At 42.4% G+C, this 19,239-nt stretch overlaps 1 protein-coding gene and 1 long non-coding RNA gene across 4 annotated transcripts in view; both read right to left on the minus strand.

Moving 5' to 3' along the window:
- GNPTAB (N-acetylglucosamine-1-phosphate transferase subunits alpha and beta) overlaps positions 1-13,902 on the minus strand; it is a 128,450-nt gene extending 114,548 nt beyond the window's left edge. For 2 of the 3 annotated variants that reach the window (XM_077265613.1, XM_077265614.1), the window contains exons 1-2: positions 13,530-13,902; positions 3,627-3,712 (exon numbers count right to left, since the gene is read on the minus strand). In XM_077265613.1, the coding sequence (XP_077121728.1) occupies positions 3,627-3,712; positions 13,530-13,658 (215 nt within the window). In that variant the 5' untranslated portion in view covers positions 13,659-13,902. The remainder of the gene's footprint in view (positions 1-3,626; positions 3,713-13,529) is intronic. The other variant, XM_077265615.1, reaches the window with a different exon arrangement.
- Positions 13,903-16,115: 2,213 nt separating this feature from the next.
- Positions 16,116-19,239, minus strand: part of LOC143773756 (uncharacterized) — a 30,317-nt gene continuing 27,193 nt past the window's right edge. Inside the window, exons 2-3 of the long non-coding RNA XR_013215351.1 lie at positions 17,069-17,093; positions 16,116-16,189 (exon numbers count right to left, since the gene is read on the minus strand). This is a non-coding gene — a long non-coding RNA (uncharacterized LOC143773756). The remainder of the gene's footprint in view (positions 16,190-17,068; positions 17,094-19,239) is intronic.

The raw sequence follows: 19,239 nt of genomic DNA on the forward strand, positions 1-19,239 counted from the left end.
TTAGCTCATATACGATTTTTTGGGTGAGTCTCCTTAATAACGGGCCAATTTTTACAATTCTGACCACTGTCACTTTATGAGGTTATACCTCTGGAACGCTTCCATGGATCCCGGTGATTCTGACACTCTTTTCTCGTGACCGATTTTACTTCACGTTAGTGGTAAAACAAATTTTGATATGACTTGCGTTTATTTGTGAAAAAAAACTTAATTTTGGTGAAAATTTCGCAATTTTCCGACTTTGAATTTTCATGCCCTTAAATCACAGAGATATGTCACACAAAATACTTAATAAGTAACATTTCCCACATGTCTACTTTACATCAGCACAATTTTGGAACCAACATTTTTTTTTTGTTAGGGAGTTAATAAGGGTTAAAAGATGACCAGCGATTTCTCATTTTTACAACACCATTTTTTTTTTTAAGGGACCACATTACATTTGAAGTCACTTTGAGGGGTCTATATGATAGAAAATACCCAAGTGTGACACCATTCTAAAAACTGCACCCCTCAAGGTGCTCAAAACCACATTCAAGAAGTTTATTAACCCTTCAGGTGCTTCACAGGAATTTTTGGAATGTTTTAAATGTTCATTTTTTTTTTTACTTTTTTTTCACAAAAATGTATTTCAGATCCAATTTTTTTTATTTTCCAAAGGGTAACAGGAGAATTTTGGACCCCAAAAGTTGTTGTCCAATTTGACCTGAGTACACTGATACCCCATATGTGGAGGGAACCACTGTTTGGGCACATGACAGAGCTCGGAAGGAAAGGAGCGCCCCCCCAAAAGTGACCCCAATTTGGAAACTAGACACCCTAAGGAACTTATCTAGATGTGTGTTGAGCACTTTGAACCCCCAAGTGCTTCACAGAAGTTTATAACGTAGAGCCGTAAAAATAAAAAATCATATTTTTTTCACAAAAATGATTTTTTCGCCCCCAATTTTTTATTTTCACAAGGGTAACAGGAGACATTGGACCCTAACTTTAGCCCCAACCCTAACCCTCATGGGAAAATGGAAATAATTTTAATTTTATCATTTTTCCCTAACTAAGGGGGTGATGAAGGGGGGTTTGATTTACTATTTATAGCGGGTTTTTATGTTTGGCAGCTGTCACACGCTAAAAGACGCTTTTTATTGCAAAAAATAGTTTTTGCATCACAACATTTTGAGAGCTATAATTTTTCCATATTTTTGCCCACAGGGTCATGGGAGGTCTTGTTTTTTGCGGGACGAGTTGAGGTTTTTATTGGTACCATTGTCTGGCACATGACATTTTTTTATCGCTTTTTATTACGATTTTTTGGAGGCAGAATGAACAAAAACCAGCAATTCATGAATTTCTTTTGGGGGGGCGTTTATACCGTTCCGCGAGTGGTAAAACTGATAAAGCGGTTTTATTCTTCGAGTTAGTACGATTACAGAAATAACTCATGTATATCTTTTTTTTAGGTCTGTGGTAAGCTATGCACATGCGCAGCTGGAGCCCTTTCAATTTCGTCCACTTCACTTGGCACACTCAGGATGCACCATCTCGTGGCACGACGTGCGTCCAAGCAGCCGCAGTGGCTGGAGATCATGCCGAGGCCTCTGCTGCTTTCGCTTGCCTAACCAAACTAGCTTTCAAACCCTGTGATGGCGCTTCCAGGACCCAATACACTGGTGCAACGGCCAGGTAAGTCACTCCTCCAGCCACAGAGTCAGGCCTTGGACCTTATTTTCAGCCACTCCTCTTCATCTTGAGGGCTCCATCAAGGACAGGGAAACGAATTGATGTGAGAGAGGTGCCACCCTTTTATTTCAGTGGGTTTCCTACCCTGAAGGGGTGGATCCTCTCAGGTGGTGCTGTCATGAGTGAAGGAAAAAGAAAAAAGTCTATACATCTTTGGTATCTGCGTACATGTACTGCCCAGGAGAATCACATTGCCAGGTCAGTGTTATCATATAGTGAACATGGTAAATAAAAACAAAAAAAGCCCAATTGTGGAATTGCACTTTTTTGCAATTTCAACGCACTTGAATTTTTTTTCACTTCTTTCCAGTTCATCACATGATAAAATAAATGGCGTCATTCAAAAGTACAACTCGTCCTGAAAAAAAAAAAAACCCCTCATACAGCTATATTGATAGCAAAATAAAAATGTTATGGCTTTTGGAAAAAAAGGAGAAAACAAAAATGAAAACATGGAAAATCGCAAGTTCACGAATGGGTTAGCAAGCCTTGCCACATCACTTAGGAAACCAAATCAAACTTTCCATAAGCAGACACACGTTTCGGGGTCTTCTCATAACACGAGTCTGTAAATGGAGGGTTTGGTTTGAATTCTTATCCTAAGACATATATATATAGCAAGGCTTGTTAAAGGGTCGAGATTGACTTTTAGAATTGCTACTTCCAATAGGTGGCCCTAGAGTTGAAATCCTCTGCTCCTTTAACAAAAAAATATTTACATGTTTAAATTCACACAGGAGCATTGAATGGCCTATAAGTCTCCTTACTCCGGCTTAGCAGTCTCTATAAGAAGAAACGTTCCCCCTTAGACTTCTAGGTTCTAGAAATCTTCCCAATTGACTGACTTTCATGTCTTAGGCTATGTGCACACGTTGCTGATTTTTCGCGTTTTTTTCATGTTTTTCCACTATAAAAAAAGCTACAAAACCGCAAAAAACAGCATACATTATGCATCCCATCATTTAGAATGAATTTCGCATGTTTTGTGCACATGATGCGTTCTTTTACGCAAAAAAAAACGCATCGCGGTAAAAAACGCAGCATGTTCATTAATTTTGTGGTTTTTTCGCAGATCTCCCACTATATAATGCATTGGGAAATGTCCGGAAAAATCCGCATAAAAAACGCACCAAAAAACGCAGTAAAAAAAAAGCGCAAAAAACGCATGCAGATTTTTTGCAGAAAATTTCAGTTTTTTCTCAGGAATTTTCTGCAACAAATCCTGAACGTGTGCACATAGCCTTAAAGTAATGGTGGGCTGTTTTTCTTTTTTTAGCTGAGTGGTTCTTGCAATATTCTGGCTTAGAACATACTAAAAAAAGGGTTCTGCACTGTATGAAACTGTGTATTAACACTGACTATAGAAAACACAGCTGATAGTCACAAAACCTTTCTGAAGGACGTTGATTCCACACATGAACTCCAGACAAGTCATGCCTGTTTCTTGGAAGCCATTCCAGGTAACTACCTGATAACTCGCTGAGAAAATACAAAGGGTGTATAAACCTGTTATCTGAGTGAAAGGCGATATTTTGAGAAAACTAAATGTTTAACACATATTACGCTTTATTTGTCAAATGTTCCTTTATTCCATATTTCCAAATGTGTTCTTTTGTGGTTTTGCTCCCTTCAGTCTTAATCTACAATGTGCCCATTCCAATAAGAACAAGGAGAACATTGCAAGAACAACAGACACTGTGTAAACAACTGGATGTGACTGTTTCACAGTTTTGGAGGCTGATAACTCTGAGGACTGAACACTACTCTTTCCATGTATTGTACAATATATGAATATTTAATTGTGAATTTCTACAAATATGTATTGGGGTTTTTTTTTGGTTTTTTTTTTTTTAAAGGTAATTTGCAATTTTAACTCAAGTGTACATTACCTGTTCTGAAATGACTTTCCAGCAATGTTGTCCCGATACGTATCAAATAAAACATGATACTGATCTCGACTCCACTCCAACACCACCTGAAACAAAAATGTTGCACGCGTGAGATTGCTTGGAATGTTCAGATTTTATGGGGCAACATTGGCGATGTTCGAAAATACATTTCCAAGCCAGAATGTCCTACATGGCTCTTCTACAAGCCTGCGGAAGAATGGAGGAGCTAGAAAAGCATCTGTCAGGTCCTCCCAAGACTTCCAAACTGTCCCATAATGATCTAAAGCTAGATTTCAGCAATAAAATCACAACCTTGACTTGGCGTGCAGTTAAAAACATTTCATTTGCACAATCATAACTTATCATCCTGACTCAGATATGCTTATGATCTTGGACTAGTCAGGGCATTGCTTTCACAGATTAGTCCAGCTTCACAGTCCCAAACTGACAAACATTCTCCACATTGCAGTCACCTAAAATGCTTGAGATGGCCCACATCATCATCATCATCTTTGCTGACTGCAGTTTCGAGAAGGTAAGTCGATTAGGGACTGTGAACCTGGACTAAACTGTGAAGGTTACACCCTGCCAGACTTGTCCAAGATAGATCGGTATATGCAAAAATGACAATAAAAGTTATTTTACCCAAATATATAAATAAGTTTGTGGTACATCAAGAGCATGAGTTTAATGCTGGACAAGTAACCATTGTATGTCCAGAATGATAGGAAATGACAAAACTGAACGTGGAGAAATATTTTTCACAACAGATTAGGTAACTGCATGTACTGTATAACTTCCTAATTATATAACGGGCATATATTACAGCAGCAGAGTATATGTCCAATTAAGAATATACATTAGCTACATTGTTCAGACTATATTGGTGATAGTGATGACGTGCTTGGATAATGCAAAATCCGTGTGCTAACAGAGGGACTTCAGTGTGCTCGAAAACTATGCTCGAGTCCCCGCAGTTGAATGTCTCACAGCTTAGACAGCCGAAACACATGCAGAGATTGTCTGCTTGTTGAGCAATCCCTGTCTAACAGCCGTGAGACATGCATCCGCGGGAACTCTAAAATATTTTTCGAGCACGCCCAAAATAATTGGATAACACAAGAGCATGCTCGGATAATACCTTATTCGAGCACATTTACTTATCACTAATTGGTAACCTATCATTAGGATGTCTTCAATATCAGATTGGTCGGGGGTCTGACACCTGGCACCCCACCTTTTAGCTGTTCCAAGTTCTGGCGATGGGCAGTTGGAATAACATTGAATGGAGCTGCACTATGTAGCTAACATTTAGTGTAAAGTGGCTGCTTCTGGGTACTTCAAATAAGATCAAATTTGAGAGAATAGAAGCTGTTCTGCAGTACCCAGCAGTGGCCACTACACTGTGCAGCTCCATTCAATGTGCTTACATCCGGTCACCTCCAGAGCTTGCAAAAGTTGGGGTGTCAGACCCCCACCGATCAATATCTGACCAGACAACTCTTTCCTTCAGGAAAAGCACAATTAAAGCATGGGTATATTAGAATGATAAATATATAACTCGAAATAAAAATGTAAGAATAAAAGATTGTGTGCTCTGCCTTGAATCTATTGACCACATAGTATCTCCTAGTGTGTATCATAAATATCATGTAATAAGATTATAATGGGCTAGCAATCCAAAGTAAATGTCTAGAGATGAGCGAACAAGTTTGCAGAACCGTGGTCCAGCAGCCAGGTCAGTATTTTGTGGCTGCTGGACGGGAGCCCTACAAACTGTCCATAAGTACCAACATCCCAGCACCGCTAATGAATAGCCATGTAGTGACACGCTACAATAAAGACGTCACACAGGCCGACTAACCATAGGAAGAGCGTGGAGAACAGCAGGTGGGAGGCGGTTCGTAGGTCTCACGTCCTGCAGCCACGAAATACACCCCTTACTCCAAATCATACCTAGGCATATTTGCATATTTTAATCATGAAATGAAGGATTTGATTTGATGGATTGAAGCAGATGTATGCAGATGCGTTGTTTTGACGCCCGCTGACCGCAAGGGAATGCAACTTGCTGAGTTTTGTGCAGACGGCGGGAGCATCAAAACGACGCATCCACATACATCCGCATGTCCTGCGTACCCAATGTTAAAGATAGGCAGACCTAAATGGAAGAAGTGCGGAAGTGGGCGCAGCTTAATGGAGGAAGTACGCAGCCCTCCGCAAAGCCCCGGTACACAAATGTGAACCCGGCCTTAGGAGGGTTGATCCTACTGACAGATTCCTGTGAATAAATGTACATCATGGCATCTGTACCAGAATTCTGGCACATTTAGTACACTTTTTCAAGGTCTGGACAAAACTAAATGTGAATTCCTTCAAAGCTACAAATGTGAAGGTTCTGATGACTAAACTTGCTACCCATTTTCTGGGCTCGTTTGGCCCTGTGATATACTGTGCACATGCTATAAATGTCCATAGGGGAGAAAAAAAAAACTATTTGACTAGCGCTCAACAGGGGAACATTGATGGAAATACGGTAGCTGGAAGTGATGATCACTAAAGTTTTCATCCTGCGGCTGTGCAGTTAATTTTCTTCTCATAAGACAACACTGAGATCGCCCATGTGTTATGGGTATGCAATCTTTGGGTCTGTAACTGTAAAAATCGATAGATGAAAAGAGACATAGGACTTTAAAGATTTATTTGTCTAGAACTGTGATATTAATCAATATCAGATCAGTGGGGGCCATTACCTGGCACTGATCAGCTGTTATCAGCACTGGCCATATGTAAATGGTGTAAAAAGCCATAACCACAAAGTCAGCAATATTACACTCGTGCAGAACCTCTTTAATAAAACCGTTCATATTTTCCTTTAACACTTCTGATAGATCTCATATACATACTGACAAATCACAAGCCTGCTTTAAGCTGATAAACAGATTATCTATCTCGCTATCAATGTCAAGAGAGACCAAAAGAAAACGGCTGCTTGATAAGAATGCCAGATGCTAAACCCCCACAGTATATAAGCAATAAACTGCAAGCTTTCTACTTCTAAAATGTAAGGTCACCTTAGAGAATATGGACAAGCTAGATGAGTGAATCTATTTGCAGGACCCCGATCCAGTGGGCATAAAAGTAATCACTGACTGCCGGATGGAAGACCTGCGAGCCGCCTCCTCGCTTCCAGTATTCACAGTACCTCTTCTGATTAACAGCCCAGTACATCACGTATAAGTCACTCCACAATGATGACATCAGGCCTGCAAATCGGAAGAAGTGCTGGTCATTTGGGCAGGTAGGAAGTGGTTCGCAGGTCTACCGTCCGGTGGACATGGAATACTGATGTGGCGGCACACACACACACCAGTTATCATATAGTCCAATAACACCCCAAGCACTAGTGTAGGGGATATAATTAAAGGGAACCTGTCACCCCCAAAATGGAAGATGAGCTAAGCCCACCAGCATCAGGGGCTTATCTACAGCATTCTGTAATGCGGTAGATAAGCCCCCGATGTATCCTAAAAGATGAGAAAAAGAGGTTAGATTATACTCACCCAGTGGCGGTCCCGGTTCTGTTCGGGTCCGATGGGCGTCGCGGTCCGGGGCCTTCCATCTTCATAGGATGACGTCCTCTTCTTGTCTTCACGCTGCGGCTCCGGCGCAGGCGTACTTTGTTTGTCCTGTTGAGGGCAGAGCAAAGTACTGCAGTGTGCAGGTTCCGGGAAAGGTCAGAGAGGCCCAGCGCCTGCGCACTGCAGTACTTTGCTCTGCCCTCAACAGGACAGACAAAGTACGCCGGAGACGCAGCGTGAATACAAGAAGAGGACGTCATCCTATGAAGATGGAAGGCCCCGGAGCGTGACGCCCATCGGACCCGAACAGAACCGGGACCGCCACTGGGTGAGTATAATCTAACCTCTTTTTCTCATCTTTTAGGATACATCGGGGGCTTATCTACCGCATTCCAGAATGCTGTAGATAAGCCCCTGATGCTGGTGGGCTTAGCTCACCCTCCATTTTGGGGGTGACAGGTTCCCTTTAAGACGTCCCCACAGCCCCTTACAATCACACTGCCTCTGTGTGTGTATGTGACATGGAGAGAACACCAGTGATTTTCTTTCCCAAGGCTTTGTTCACATTTTAGCGGTGGTTTTAGTTTATGATGGAAGCCACAACACTGTGCTGATGCTTCATACAAAGTCACCAAATTGACTTTTTTTATGGTCCGTCGGTGTTCCTGCCATTTAGATGGCAAAATATGTGATGCATGCTGTGTTTCTGGCCCCAAAGTTGCTCCATCATATTATTTCTGACCTTTCAACACTACATGACTGCGGTATTGTAGATGCTTTCTTCCAATTGACTCCTTTCTATATTAACCCGACAATTTAGCAACTCTGTTCCCACGGAACGCCCCTTCCCCCCAAAACGAACACTCGTACACCTTTTTCTTTGGATAAAATTGGCCAAATCGACCTTTTATTAACAAACATTACAATTAATAAGTTCTTTGTAAGGAGGTTCTTGGAGCTCCAAAACCTGGCAGAAAGCAGTAAATAATAATGAAAGGTCCAGTATTACCACCCCCAGCCGCGACCAACGGGCTCGGGGGCACCTTTGTTGCCAGAAAACCTTTTCCAGAAACACCGACTCTCAGGGACCCCACCCTGTAGAGCCCCAAAATCCGCCAGGCAATTAACCAAATCCAAACATAAAGGGGAGGTTACCATCCACCTGATGTACAACCCCCACCACAATTTGCCACCAACTCCAAGAACCCCCACCTCTGCTCGCCAATATGACCCAATGAAAACATCATCCAACATTTTGATAATTTTAGCAAACTTGCACCCCTAAATTAAAGGGCGGGAGGGTGGGACCTTTGCTCTTGGTGCCTTGTGCCTACTGATAGCCCCCATCCCTTCTCAGACAGATAAACCCTATTCAACTGTAAACACCCCCACCCTTACGTCCAACCCCTCTAAACTTTTGACCCCTCTGAGCCTGCGCTTCAAACCATATTCATTTTAACCCCTGCTTGCCCTACAAACCCGGTCATGGAGCACTCTGCCCATGACTTCGCTGAGGGCGACGTTTTTCCTTTCTGCATTTTTAGAAATTGTAACTTTGGTTAAACTTTTTAAGCTGCAGTCAAATCTGAATTTGATCTGATCCAGCTGCTGGAATCACAGGTGATCAACTGTTAAAGAAAGTGTAAACTGCTGGTCCATCCACTTAGGATATGTTCCCACAGTCAGTAAACACTGCGGATTGGATGCTGCGTTCCTCTGCAGCGGCCAGATGTTACAGCATAGTGGATGGGATTTTATGAAATCCCAATTCCACTATGTGTGCAGGGACGCCTCCGGCAACCCTGCGTATACGCACATGTGGCGCGTCTTTCCAGACCGCAGCATGTCTATTTATCTTGTGGAGACGCTCCATCTCCGCAAGATAAATATCGCCATCCAATGTATTGGGCGCGGTGATTCCGCATGGTTCAATGAACACATGCGGAATCACCGTGTGCACAAAAGCCGGCAGCGCATCGGACGGAGTGGACATGTGCTGCTGCTGCCGCCAATACTGTGGAAACATTTCCTAACGTGTACACGTAGATGAGAATAGCTACTTCAAATCAATGGAGTGAGTGGAAAAAGCCACAAAAGGTGAGCGAACAAAAACCTGGGCATGTCAAAACCTACACACCTCTATCCCCTAACATCTGCCAATGGCAGACAGTCATTATGACTTCCTACACATCTTTGTTAATTAATCTCATCAATATTGGTGGTCAAGACAAGTTTTCAAATATGTGTATGGCCTGCTTAAAGGGAACTTGTCAGCCTCCCGGCAGAAGGGTTTTTCTTTTTTTTTCTCCAGTATGTACATATACTCATTATGTAAACTAGGGGGAAGGTCAGTGAGGGATCAGTCAGAAGCCATACAGATGAATACCTAAACCGAGCACCACATGAAGACCCCCACAGGCCACCCCGAAGCACGGGCATATCATTAACTGAAACTTCAGGTTAAAGAACAACCACAAGACGGATTTCATCAACCAAGGTATCATTGTAATCAGTATAACAGCATCGGCATGTCACTGTCTGTAGGTTACTGAGCACAATCCTAATGACAGGTTCCCTTTAAGTAGTATAAAGTGATTATTGGGTGGCAAAGGCCTCTTCTCTGGATAAAACTTGACAGGAGAGTTCCTCTCATGCATGGAAAACCTGAGATAAAGATGACCAACTGAAAAAAAACAGATAATCCAGCATCCAAGGAGCTCGTGTTTGGTCTAGCCGACATGTTTCATTCATGAGTAAGGACTGATACCATCCAAAACACGTCGAGTAGACCATACACACTGGCTTCATGTGGATTTTAACATGATTTAAATGAAGTTGGATGTTTATATCAAGATCTCCCTGGGTGCAGGATTTATTTTTCAAGGCACAGCACCCTTAAAACAAAAAATCTTCCAAAAACCGTGGAAAAAGCAGAAAAAAAATGTCGGACGGTGCCTATAGTCTACATGGATGTGGTGGGGAGAAAAAGGAAGTATAGCACTCATTATATCTTTTCTAAAGAGGGCTCTCTGTACAGGACAATGCTATTTGTTGTATAAATAGTAGAAAGACAAAAACAGGTGAAACAGAGGCCAAAAGGACAATCTATAACCCATGTTTGGCGAACAAGAGCCTATGGCAAAGTTAAAGTATTCCTTTTTTCCAGGCTTATATGTTCAGCTAAGTGCACATATGCAAAAAGCATTACATATGTCCATGTTCCAAACAGACGGCACCCTTATCCACCCATCATTCCTTCTCAAGATGTAAATTGTGAGCTGTGCCTGGATTTCTTTCACTCCCCATTCAGATGAGGCCTGGTTTGGCAAAAGGGTCCATCCATATTTAGGCACACCTTGATGTGGTTGATTGGCTTTTGTGCTTTTTGACTAGAATAAAGTTGAAACCCTCTAAAAACAGTAATATTTTATTTATATTCATAAAAAAAAAGACATGTAATGTAAACGAAAAAATAACATACAAATGGTAACAAGGGAAGAAGGATCACCGTGTTATTATTATCGACAGGGGTCCTTCACCTTCAACAATACAGCTAAATGGTCCATCTTAGCCTGTGACTGTTCATCATGGACCTGCAGCTATTGTACATACCATCCATATATCGAGCCTCCTGATGAACCGAATAGATGGCGAAACGCGCTGAGGCAGTTTCTACAACCAACGCCAAGTCTTTTTGTTTGATGCTTTATTGTGAGAAAGGTCTCTGTATTAGATTTGTCACCTATTCTCTGTTTCAGCTACCGTTATCAGGGCATAAGAAGAGTGAGGTTCAGCCGCCGACAAGCGGGGGCGCCTATCCACCTATACAAGAATGACAACCTCCGTGATAGGCAGTGTCAGTTGAGGCAAAGAATAGGGAATTGTAGGAATATTGTTGTTCAGCTATATTGTTTGAAGTGAAGGACTTCTGTCAATTACTAATAACACGGTGATCCTTCTCTTGTAATTTTTTCATCCACATTACACAAATAATGGTGTTTTTCTTAATGAATATAAATAAAATATTACTGTTTTTAAAGGGTTACGTTTACGCTTTTTGATCAAAAAATGTTAAGTACCTTGTGTTTTTAACATTTACAAAAATAGAGTTTGTGTATTGATTACTTGCAGCATGCTGACGCATTGTGTTTGTGTATATTGGCACCAGGGCTGTGCAGTCAGTAAGCCAAACCTCTCACTCCGACTCCTCAATTTCCCTGACTCTGAATCCACAGCTCCAACTCCACAGAAAGGTCTCACTACTGAGCATGTACATAAAGTGCAGCACAGATTCATCTCACCTGACTCCATAGCCCAGCCTCACTACTGAGCATGTGCATAAAGTGCAGCAGATTCATCTCACCTGACTCCATAGCCCAGCCTCACTACTGAGCATGTACATAAAGTGCAGCACACATTCATCTCACCTGACTCCATAGCCCAGCCTCACTACTGAGCATGTACATAAAGTGCAGCACAGATTCATCTCACCTGACTCCATAGCCCAGCCTCACTACTGAGCATGTACATAAAGTGCAGCACACATTCAACTCCACTAAAAGCCGAAATCCTTAGATCAGAAGCAGAACAGACATTGATAGGACATTTCATAACTTTCCCAAATATGAAAACATTTACAGAACATCCTTAACTGAACTACTGTACCCAATTTATTATATATCTTAGGCTGGGTGCACAGGTTTAGTATTAGGCAGCGCTTTGGATGCAGCACATGTTCGCTACGTCCAAAGCGCTGCCGGCTATTGAACACAGGTGAATCTGCATGTGATCACTGAACCGTGCGGGAACACTGCGCCCAATACATTTGACTGTGATATTTATCTTGCGGAGACTTCTCCACAAGATAAATACAGATGCTGCGGTCTGGGAAAATGCGCCGCATGTCTGTCTCTGTGGGTGATCCCCTGGCGTCGGTGCTCGCGTAGTGGGCATGGGATTTCTTGAAATCCTGTAACATCTGGACGCAGCATCCACTGACCGTGGGGACGTACCCTCAGGAGTCGGTCCATTTCATACCACTTTCAACTCAACTATGACACTGACTCCCAGCCCTTATTGGCATCCATGTGTTGACCATTAACATTACAGTCAATGTTTGGTATGCAAATCAGAGCAAACTCAAGCTTGCATTCATATTATTTTTGCCGACAATCTGTTAGCAAAAGAAAAAAAGTGCCATTGGGTATGATGTGTCCGAGTCTTACATAAAAATAAAACAGCCAATTACAGTAAATTACAAGAAGAACTGAAGAGTGAATTCATCGTGTGTCAGGTTGGATATATACTGACGCAATCATGCAATGATGCTCCCTATGCGCACAGACTACAGATCACCCTTTCTGCTAGCTGCCACATACACCTCACGCTGACCACGACAATACCACACAATACTCAGGGGTGGACGCCCTAGATATCCTTGGACCTCTGGAGGATCGGTGGGTGAACCAAAGGAATAAAAGCCCCATCCCTGCACTGAAAATGAGGATCCAGCGCCCGTCACACACGGAGGCTCACAATGACAACAGATCAGGATAAAGCCCCTAATAAATCTGCCGCTTCTGCTGAATTTCCCACCGAACAGGAAACAATAAAGACTACTTTCCCGTGAGAACCGGCCAGAAATCATCATCTCGCGCTGCTTCATATGGCAGATCATTGCAGAAACACTAAAATGGGGTCAGACCTATTCAACTGCAGAGAAAAACATCTAATGGTGGTCGGTAATCATCCCGAGCAAAGAAACACAATATTCAGCAAATGGAGCACATGTCAACAGCAAGTGGCAGCGGCGGGGGAAAGGACGAGACAGACTGCAAGACATGAGATCACACAGCAGGAGCTGCTCACAACACGTGCACCCAAATATTATATATATATATATATATATATATATATATATATAGATAGATAGATAGATAGATAGATAGATAGATAGAGAGATATCTGCAAGTACTGGGAGCAGCAACATACTGTATGAACTCATTTTAGCTGTGTGTATATATATATATATATATATATATATATATATATATATATATATATATATATATATATATACACACACATATTGCAAGTTTACAAGACGAAAGACACACACATATATACATACATATACACACACACACGGTGAACAGAAAGTAGGTGGACAGTAGATAAATGTATAGGGTTTGTGTTACTTACCGTCCACCTACTTTTGATTCACACACACAGACATATACATATATATATATATATATATATATATATATACACACACACACACACACACACACACACACCTGTCAGGGAAAGGGTTACTCACCTCTCCAAACTGCAGAGCCGAGACGATCATCAGCACCATGCCCCCAAAGCAGAGGTAGAGGCCATACCTGTGGGACAGGCAGGTGTAGGTCTGTCTCTGCAGGAGTTTCAGCACGGAGTTGAGCAGCATGGCAGGACGGGCAGCATCCCTCAGCCACCCTCGCCAGTCCCTGCCACCAAGTCACGTGTAACACAGCCAGCCGCTGTCACCAACTCCCGGAACCAGACCTGAGTAACCGAGCGCCGATACTGCGCACACTCACACAGACGCGTGGAGCGATGACGTCGGCGCTGGATTGTCTGCCCTGGGCCTAGTGGGCTCGGCTGTGTGACGGAAGTGGTAGACGGCTGAAGTTTACGGTTGCGTCTAGATCGGAGTAGATTTTTGGAGGACCTCATTTTAACAACTCCGGCCTAAACCCTTCAGTGCTGAGGTGACTAGATCGGAGTGGCTACAGTGAGATGATCAAAAAATCAACTCATTACATTTTTATTGTGGCTTTTTGGAATATAAATATTTACACTCAGCGCTGATTGTTCAGGTTTGCCAGAATGTGACTTATCCCGTCTGTCACGAGTCCTGTCCACAGTAGTGACATTTTTGAACAGTAGGCACTGGGCAGAGATTCGTTGGGAGACAAGCAACCGACAGTCATCATAACAGCGCAACCGACAGTCATCATAACAGCGCAACTGATATAAAAAAGCGCAACCAACAGTCTTCATAATAAAGCGCAACCGACATAATTAAAGAGCACAACCAACAATCATCATAGCAGCGCAACCAACAGTGATCATAAAAGAGCGCAACCAACAGTGATCATAATAAAGCGCAACCGACAGTCATCATAATAAAGCGCAACCGCCAGTGATCATAAAAGAGCGCAACCAACAGTGATAATAAAGCGCAACCGCCAGTGATCATAAAAGAGCGCAACCAACAGTGATAATAAAGCGCAACCGCCAGTGATCATAAAAGCGCAACCGCCAGTGATCATAATAAAGCGCAACCGACAGTGATCATAACAGAGCGCAACCGACAGTCATCATAAAAGAGCACAACCGACAGTGATCATAAAAGAGCACAACCGACTGTAATCATAATAAAACGCAACCGCCAGTGATCATAGTGATCATAAAAGAGCGCAACCGACAGTCATAATAAAGCGCAACCGACAGTGATCATAAAAGAGCGCAACCGACAGTGATCATAAAAGAGCACAACCGACAGTCATCATAATAAAACGCAACCGACAGTCATCATAATAAAGTGCAACCGACAGTGATCATAATAAAGCGCAACCGACAGTGATCATAAAAGAGCGCAACCGACAGTCATAATAAAGCGCAACCGACAGTGATCATAAAAGAGCACAACCGACAGTGATCATAAAAGAGCACAACCGACAGTCATCATAATAAAACGCAACCGCCAGTGATCATAGTGATCATAAAAGAGCGCAACCGACAGTCATAATAAAGCGCAACCGACAGTGATCATAAAAGAGCACAACCGACAGTCATAATAAAGCGCAACCGACAGAGATCATAATAAAGCGCAACCGACAGAGATCATAATAAAACGCAACCGACAGTCATCATAATAAAGCGCAACCGACAGTGATCATAAAAGAGCGCAACCAACAATCATAACAGAGCGGAACCGACAGTCATAACAGAGCGCATACTACAGTGATCATAAAATAGCACTGTCATGGTTCACACCGTGCTGCCAACACTATGTCACGGATCCCAACAATATGTCGGATCCTGAGGAGGATATCTTTATCGTCCCCACTACTCACACCAATTTGTCATGAACCCGGGGTTGTTTGGGTGCCCCTGGTTCCTTCTGAAGGGGATTTATCTATATCCCACTTCCCGGTTTGGAACTTGCAGCTCTCTGGCGCCCCCCTTACCCTCAGGAGGGGTCTTTGGCATGCACTCAGCCTTAATAAGGCGAGGTGCTGGTGTAACGGACCAGTGGTCCTAAGTATAGATAAGAATTCAATTCACCGCACACTCTAATAGAATTTTGTGCAAATTTGTCATGCAAAATAATGTATAGTTTTATTTATCTGGGAGCGTAACAGAGAAATATAGCTCATACGATCTTAACCAAACGTTTCGGCTCCACCAGAGCCTTTGTCACGTAATCGCTGTAAACAAAACATATAAATAAAAACAAATAAATAATATAGAAGAACAAAAACAAAAAGGAAAAAATGCATCGTAAATGTCGATAGTCGACAATCATCCTGGTGCCAAAATGGCGTAATCATACAGATAAATATATATCATTGCTCATAATGATAACAGGTATTTCGTATCCCAATGTATAGAGCAGCAATTCAAAGTGAGAGGTAAATGGAGTAGACGAACTGTCCCAGGGATTGATAAAGCGTGAATGGGGATGATACTAAGGATATTAATATGGATAGAAGCCTTCCCATAGGTAGCGTACATAGTAGGCTATATTGTGCACCAAAGGATAAGAAAATGAGTAGAAATGTGCCATGTGCTGTAATATCAAATATCCATATATACGATCTGTCAAATGTCCATATATACAATAATTAGGTATATTACCTTATTCCAGTATGGGAGTAACATGCAGAGGAGAGGATAAGGGAAGAAGGTCCCAGTAGTGTTACACACACACTGTGGAAAATAGTGAGAGAGGATCAGCATATATTAGATTGTGCCCATTCAAATAAACAAACACAGTACCTATTGAAATGTAGATGTCCGCATGTAGTTGCTAATTGGCCAGTGGGTATAACTCTGTAAAAGTGAATAATGAATATAGTATCTTGATATAGTGGTGGTCCAGGGGTAGTGTGGGACCATAGGTATTTACCTTGTGCTTGCGCTGTATAAAGCGGCGCTCCCACGCCCTGCTTGTGTTGGCGTGTGTATGTCATGCCGAAGGTCCGGACTAAATGCAGTTCCGTGCCGCTGCACCGGAAGTGAGCGGCGCGGACCGGATGTGATGTATCGCAACTATTGCGTGTGTAGTGCGCACGCGTGGGTGTAACCGGTATACACTGCAATGTTTTGATGTATTGTAATCGTTGCACGTGTAGTGCGCATGCGCGGGCATCACTATAGTAACCGGTATACAATGTTATGCCCTATCCTGGGTAATGAATGCCATTTAGTTGTGAATAGTGGCAAGTAGTGGTACCGGTGTTATAAGTGGGCCAAGATAGAATTGATTAAGGTGATGGGTAATGATTACAAAGCAAAAAAATATCTAATATATTTCATAGTCATATGTTTGTATGTAATGGGCCTAGATGGAAATAGTTATGGTGATATGTAATGATAAGGTAATGGATAATGTTTATGAAGCAAAATATAAATACACCGTGGTGTGCTGAAAAGAATTGGCAAGGGGGATGGCAAACGGAAAAATGATGGTAAAAATTAGTGGAAAATTAATAATAAATAAATAAATAAATAAAATTAGGGGTCTAAGTTTGTTTAGCGGGAAAGAAATTATGAAAATTGTATAGGGCAGGGGTTAGGGAAACTCACCTAGTACCATGATATATTAGCGGGTCTGTAAGATAATAGAGAAAATTATTAGTATAAATGCTCATAGTAACCAATCAATCTCTCTGTTGAGCCCTTTTGGAGTCAGGGTGTCAAGTTTGTGTATCCAATAGGTTTCACGTGACCTAAGTAGCTTGATGTGATCCCCCCCCTTCTGGGGCGGGGGACGTGCTCTATGACCTCGAATTTGAGCTGCGCCACTGTATGTCTAGACCTCGCAAAATGGTCTGGCAGGGGAAGCCATGTCTTACCACACCTGATAGTGGACTTATGGCTAGCGATGCGGTCCCTAATGTGCTGTGTGTAAGTCCCCTTACCCTCAGGTCAGACTAGTACTGCACCTCAGGCAGGGCCGGTTTTAGGCAAAGTGGAGCCCTAGGCAAAGTTTAAAATGGGGCCCCAAATGCTAACATATTGCACATCACACAAAAGCATTTCGGTTGTATTTACATGTGCTGATCTTAGGCTGCTAAACGAGTGTGACTGACAATACTGAAGTTGTTGGGCGCTTGTTTTCCGGCCTCTTTCCACCGTCTGAGAAAGAATGATGGGGACAGAACGATCACTAATAGATCACTAACAGATCACCATACAGTATCATGTTATCAGCTGCACATCTACAGTTTACACCGGCGATGTGCTGCTGAGAACAAGGATTTTTGTTCCAGCAAAAACAATCTGAATATGCAGCATTTTACTTGTTTAGTAAAATACACCTCATAGTCCTCCATATATTATAATGTGCACCACAGTCCTCCATATTGTAAGATGCACACCCCATAGTCCTCCATATAACATAATGTGCCCCATAGTCCTCCATATAGTATAATACACTCCTCATAGTCCTCCATATAGTATTATACACTTCCCATAGTCCTCCATATATTATAATACACTCCTCATAGTCCTCCATATATTAAAATATACTCCTCAGTCCTCCATACTGCATAATACACTCCTCACAGTGCTCCATATAGTATAATGCACTGCCATAGTCATCCATGTAGTACAATTCACTTCCTATAGTATAATGCACCCCATAGTTCTTCATATAGTATAATGTATTCCCCATAGTCCTCGATACAGTATAATTCAGCCCACATATAGTATAATGCAGCCACCACCCCAGAGTATAATGCAGCCACCCTACAGAGTATAATGCAGCCACCCCATATAGTATAATGTAGCCCCCTCATAGAGTATGATGCAATCACCCCTCATAGAATATAAATATAATACAGCCCCCCCATAGAATATAATGTAGCCCCGAACAGGATAAAATACAGCCCACCTCCCCATAGAATATAATGTAGCCCCATCAATATGATGCAATCATCCCTCATAAAACCTAATAAAGCCCCCCACAGAATATAATGCAGCCCCCATAGTATATAACACCGCCTCCTCCATAGAATATAATGTATAATTTACCCCCCAAATATATAACACAGCCACATAGTATATAACACAGCCTCCCCCATAGAATATATACCCCCATAGTATATAGCACAGCTCACATAGTAGTACATAGCACAGCCCACATAGTAGTATATAGCACAGCCACGTAGTATATAGCACAGCCCACACAGTATATAGCACAGCCCACACAGTAGTATACAGAACAGCCCACACAGTAGTATACAGCACTGCCCACACAGTAGTATACAGCACAGCCCACACAGTAGTATACAACACTGCCCACACAGTAGTATACAGCACAGCGCACACAGTAGTATACAGCACTGGCCACACAGTAGTATTCAGCACAGCCCACACAGTAGTATACAGCACAGCCCACACAGTAGTATACAGCACTGCCCACACAGTAGTATACAGCACAGCCCACACAGTAGTATACAACACTGCCCACACAGTAGTATACAGCACTGCCCACACAGTAGTGTACAGCACAGCCCACACAGTAGTATACAGCACAGCCCACATAGTAGTATATAGCACAGCCACGTAGTATATAGCACAGCCCACACAGTAGTATATAGCACAGCCCACACAGTAGTATACAGAACAGCCCACACAGTAGTATACAGCACTGCCCACACAGTAGTATACAGCACAGCCCACACAGTAATATACAACACTGCCCACACAGTAGTATACAGCACAGCCCACACAGTAGTATACAGCACTGGCCA

The sequence above is a fragment of the Ranitomeya variabilis genome, chromosome 5 (genome assembly GCF_051348905.1).
Source record: "Ranitomeya variabilis isolate aRanVar5 chromosome 5, aRanVar5.hap1, whole genome shotgun sequence".
Lineage (NCBI taxonomy): Eukaryota > Metazoa > Chordata > Amphibia > Anura > Dendrobatidae > Ranitomeya > Ranitomeya variabilis.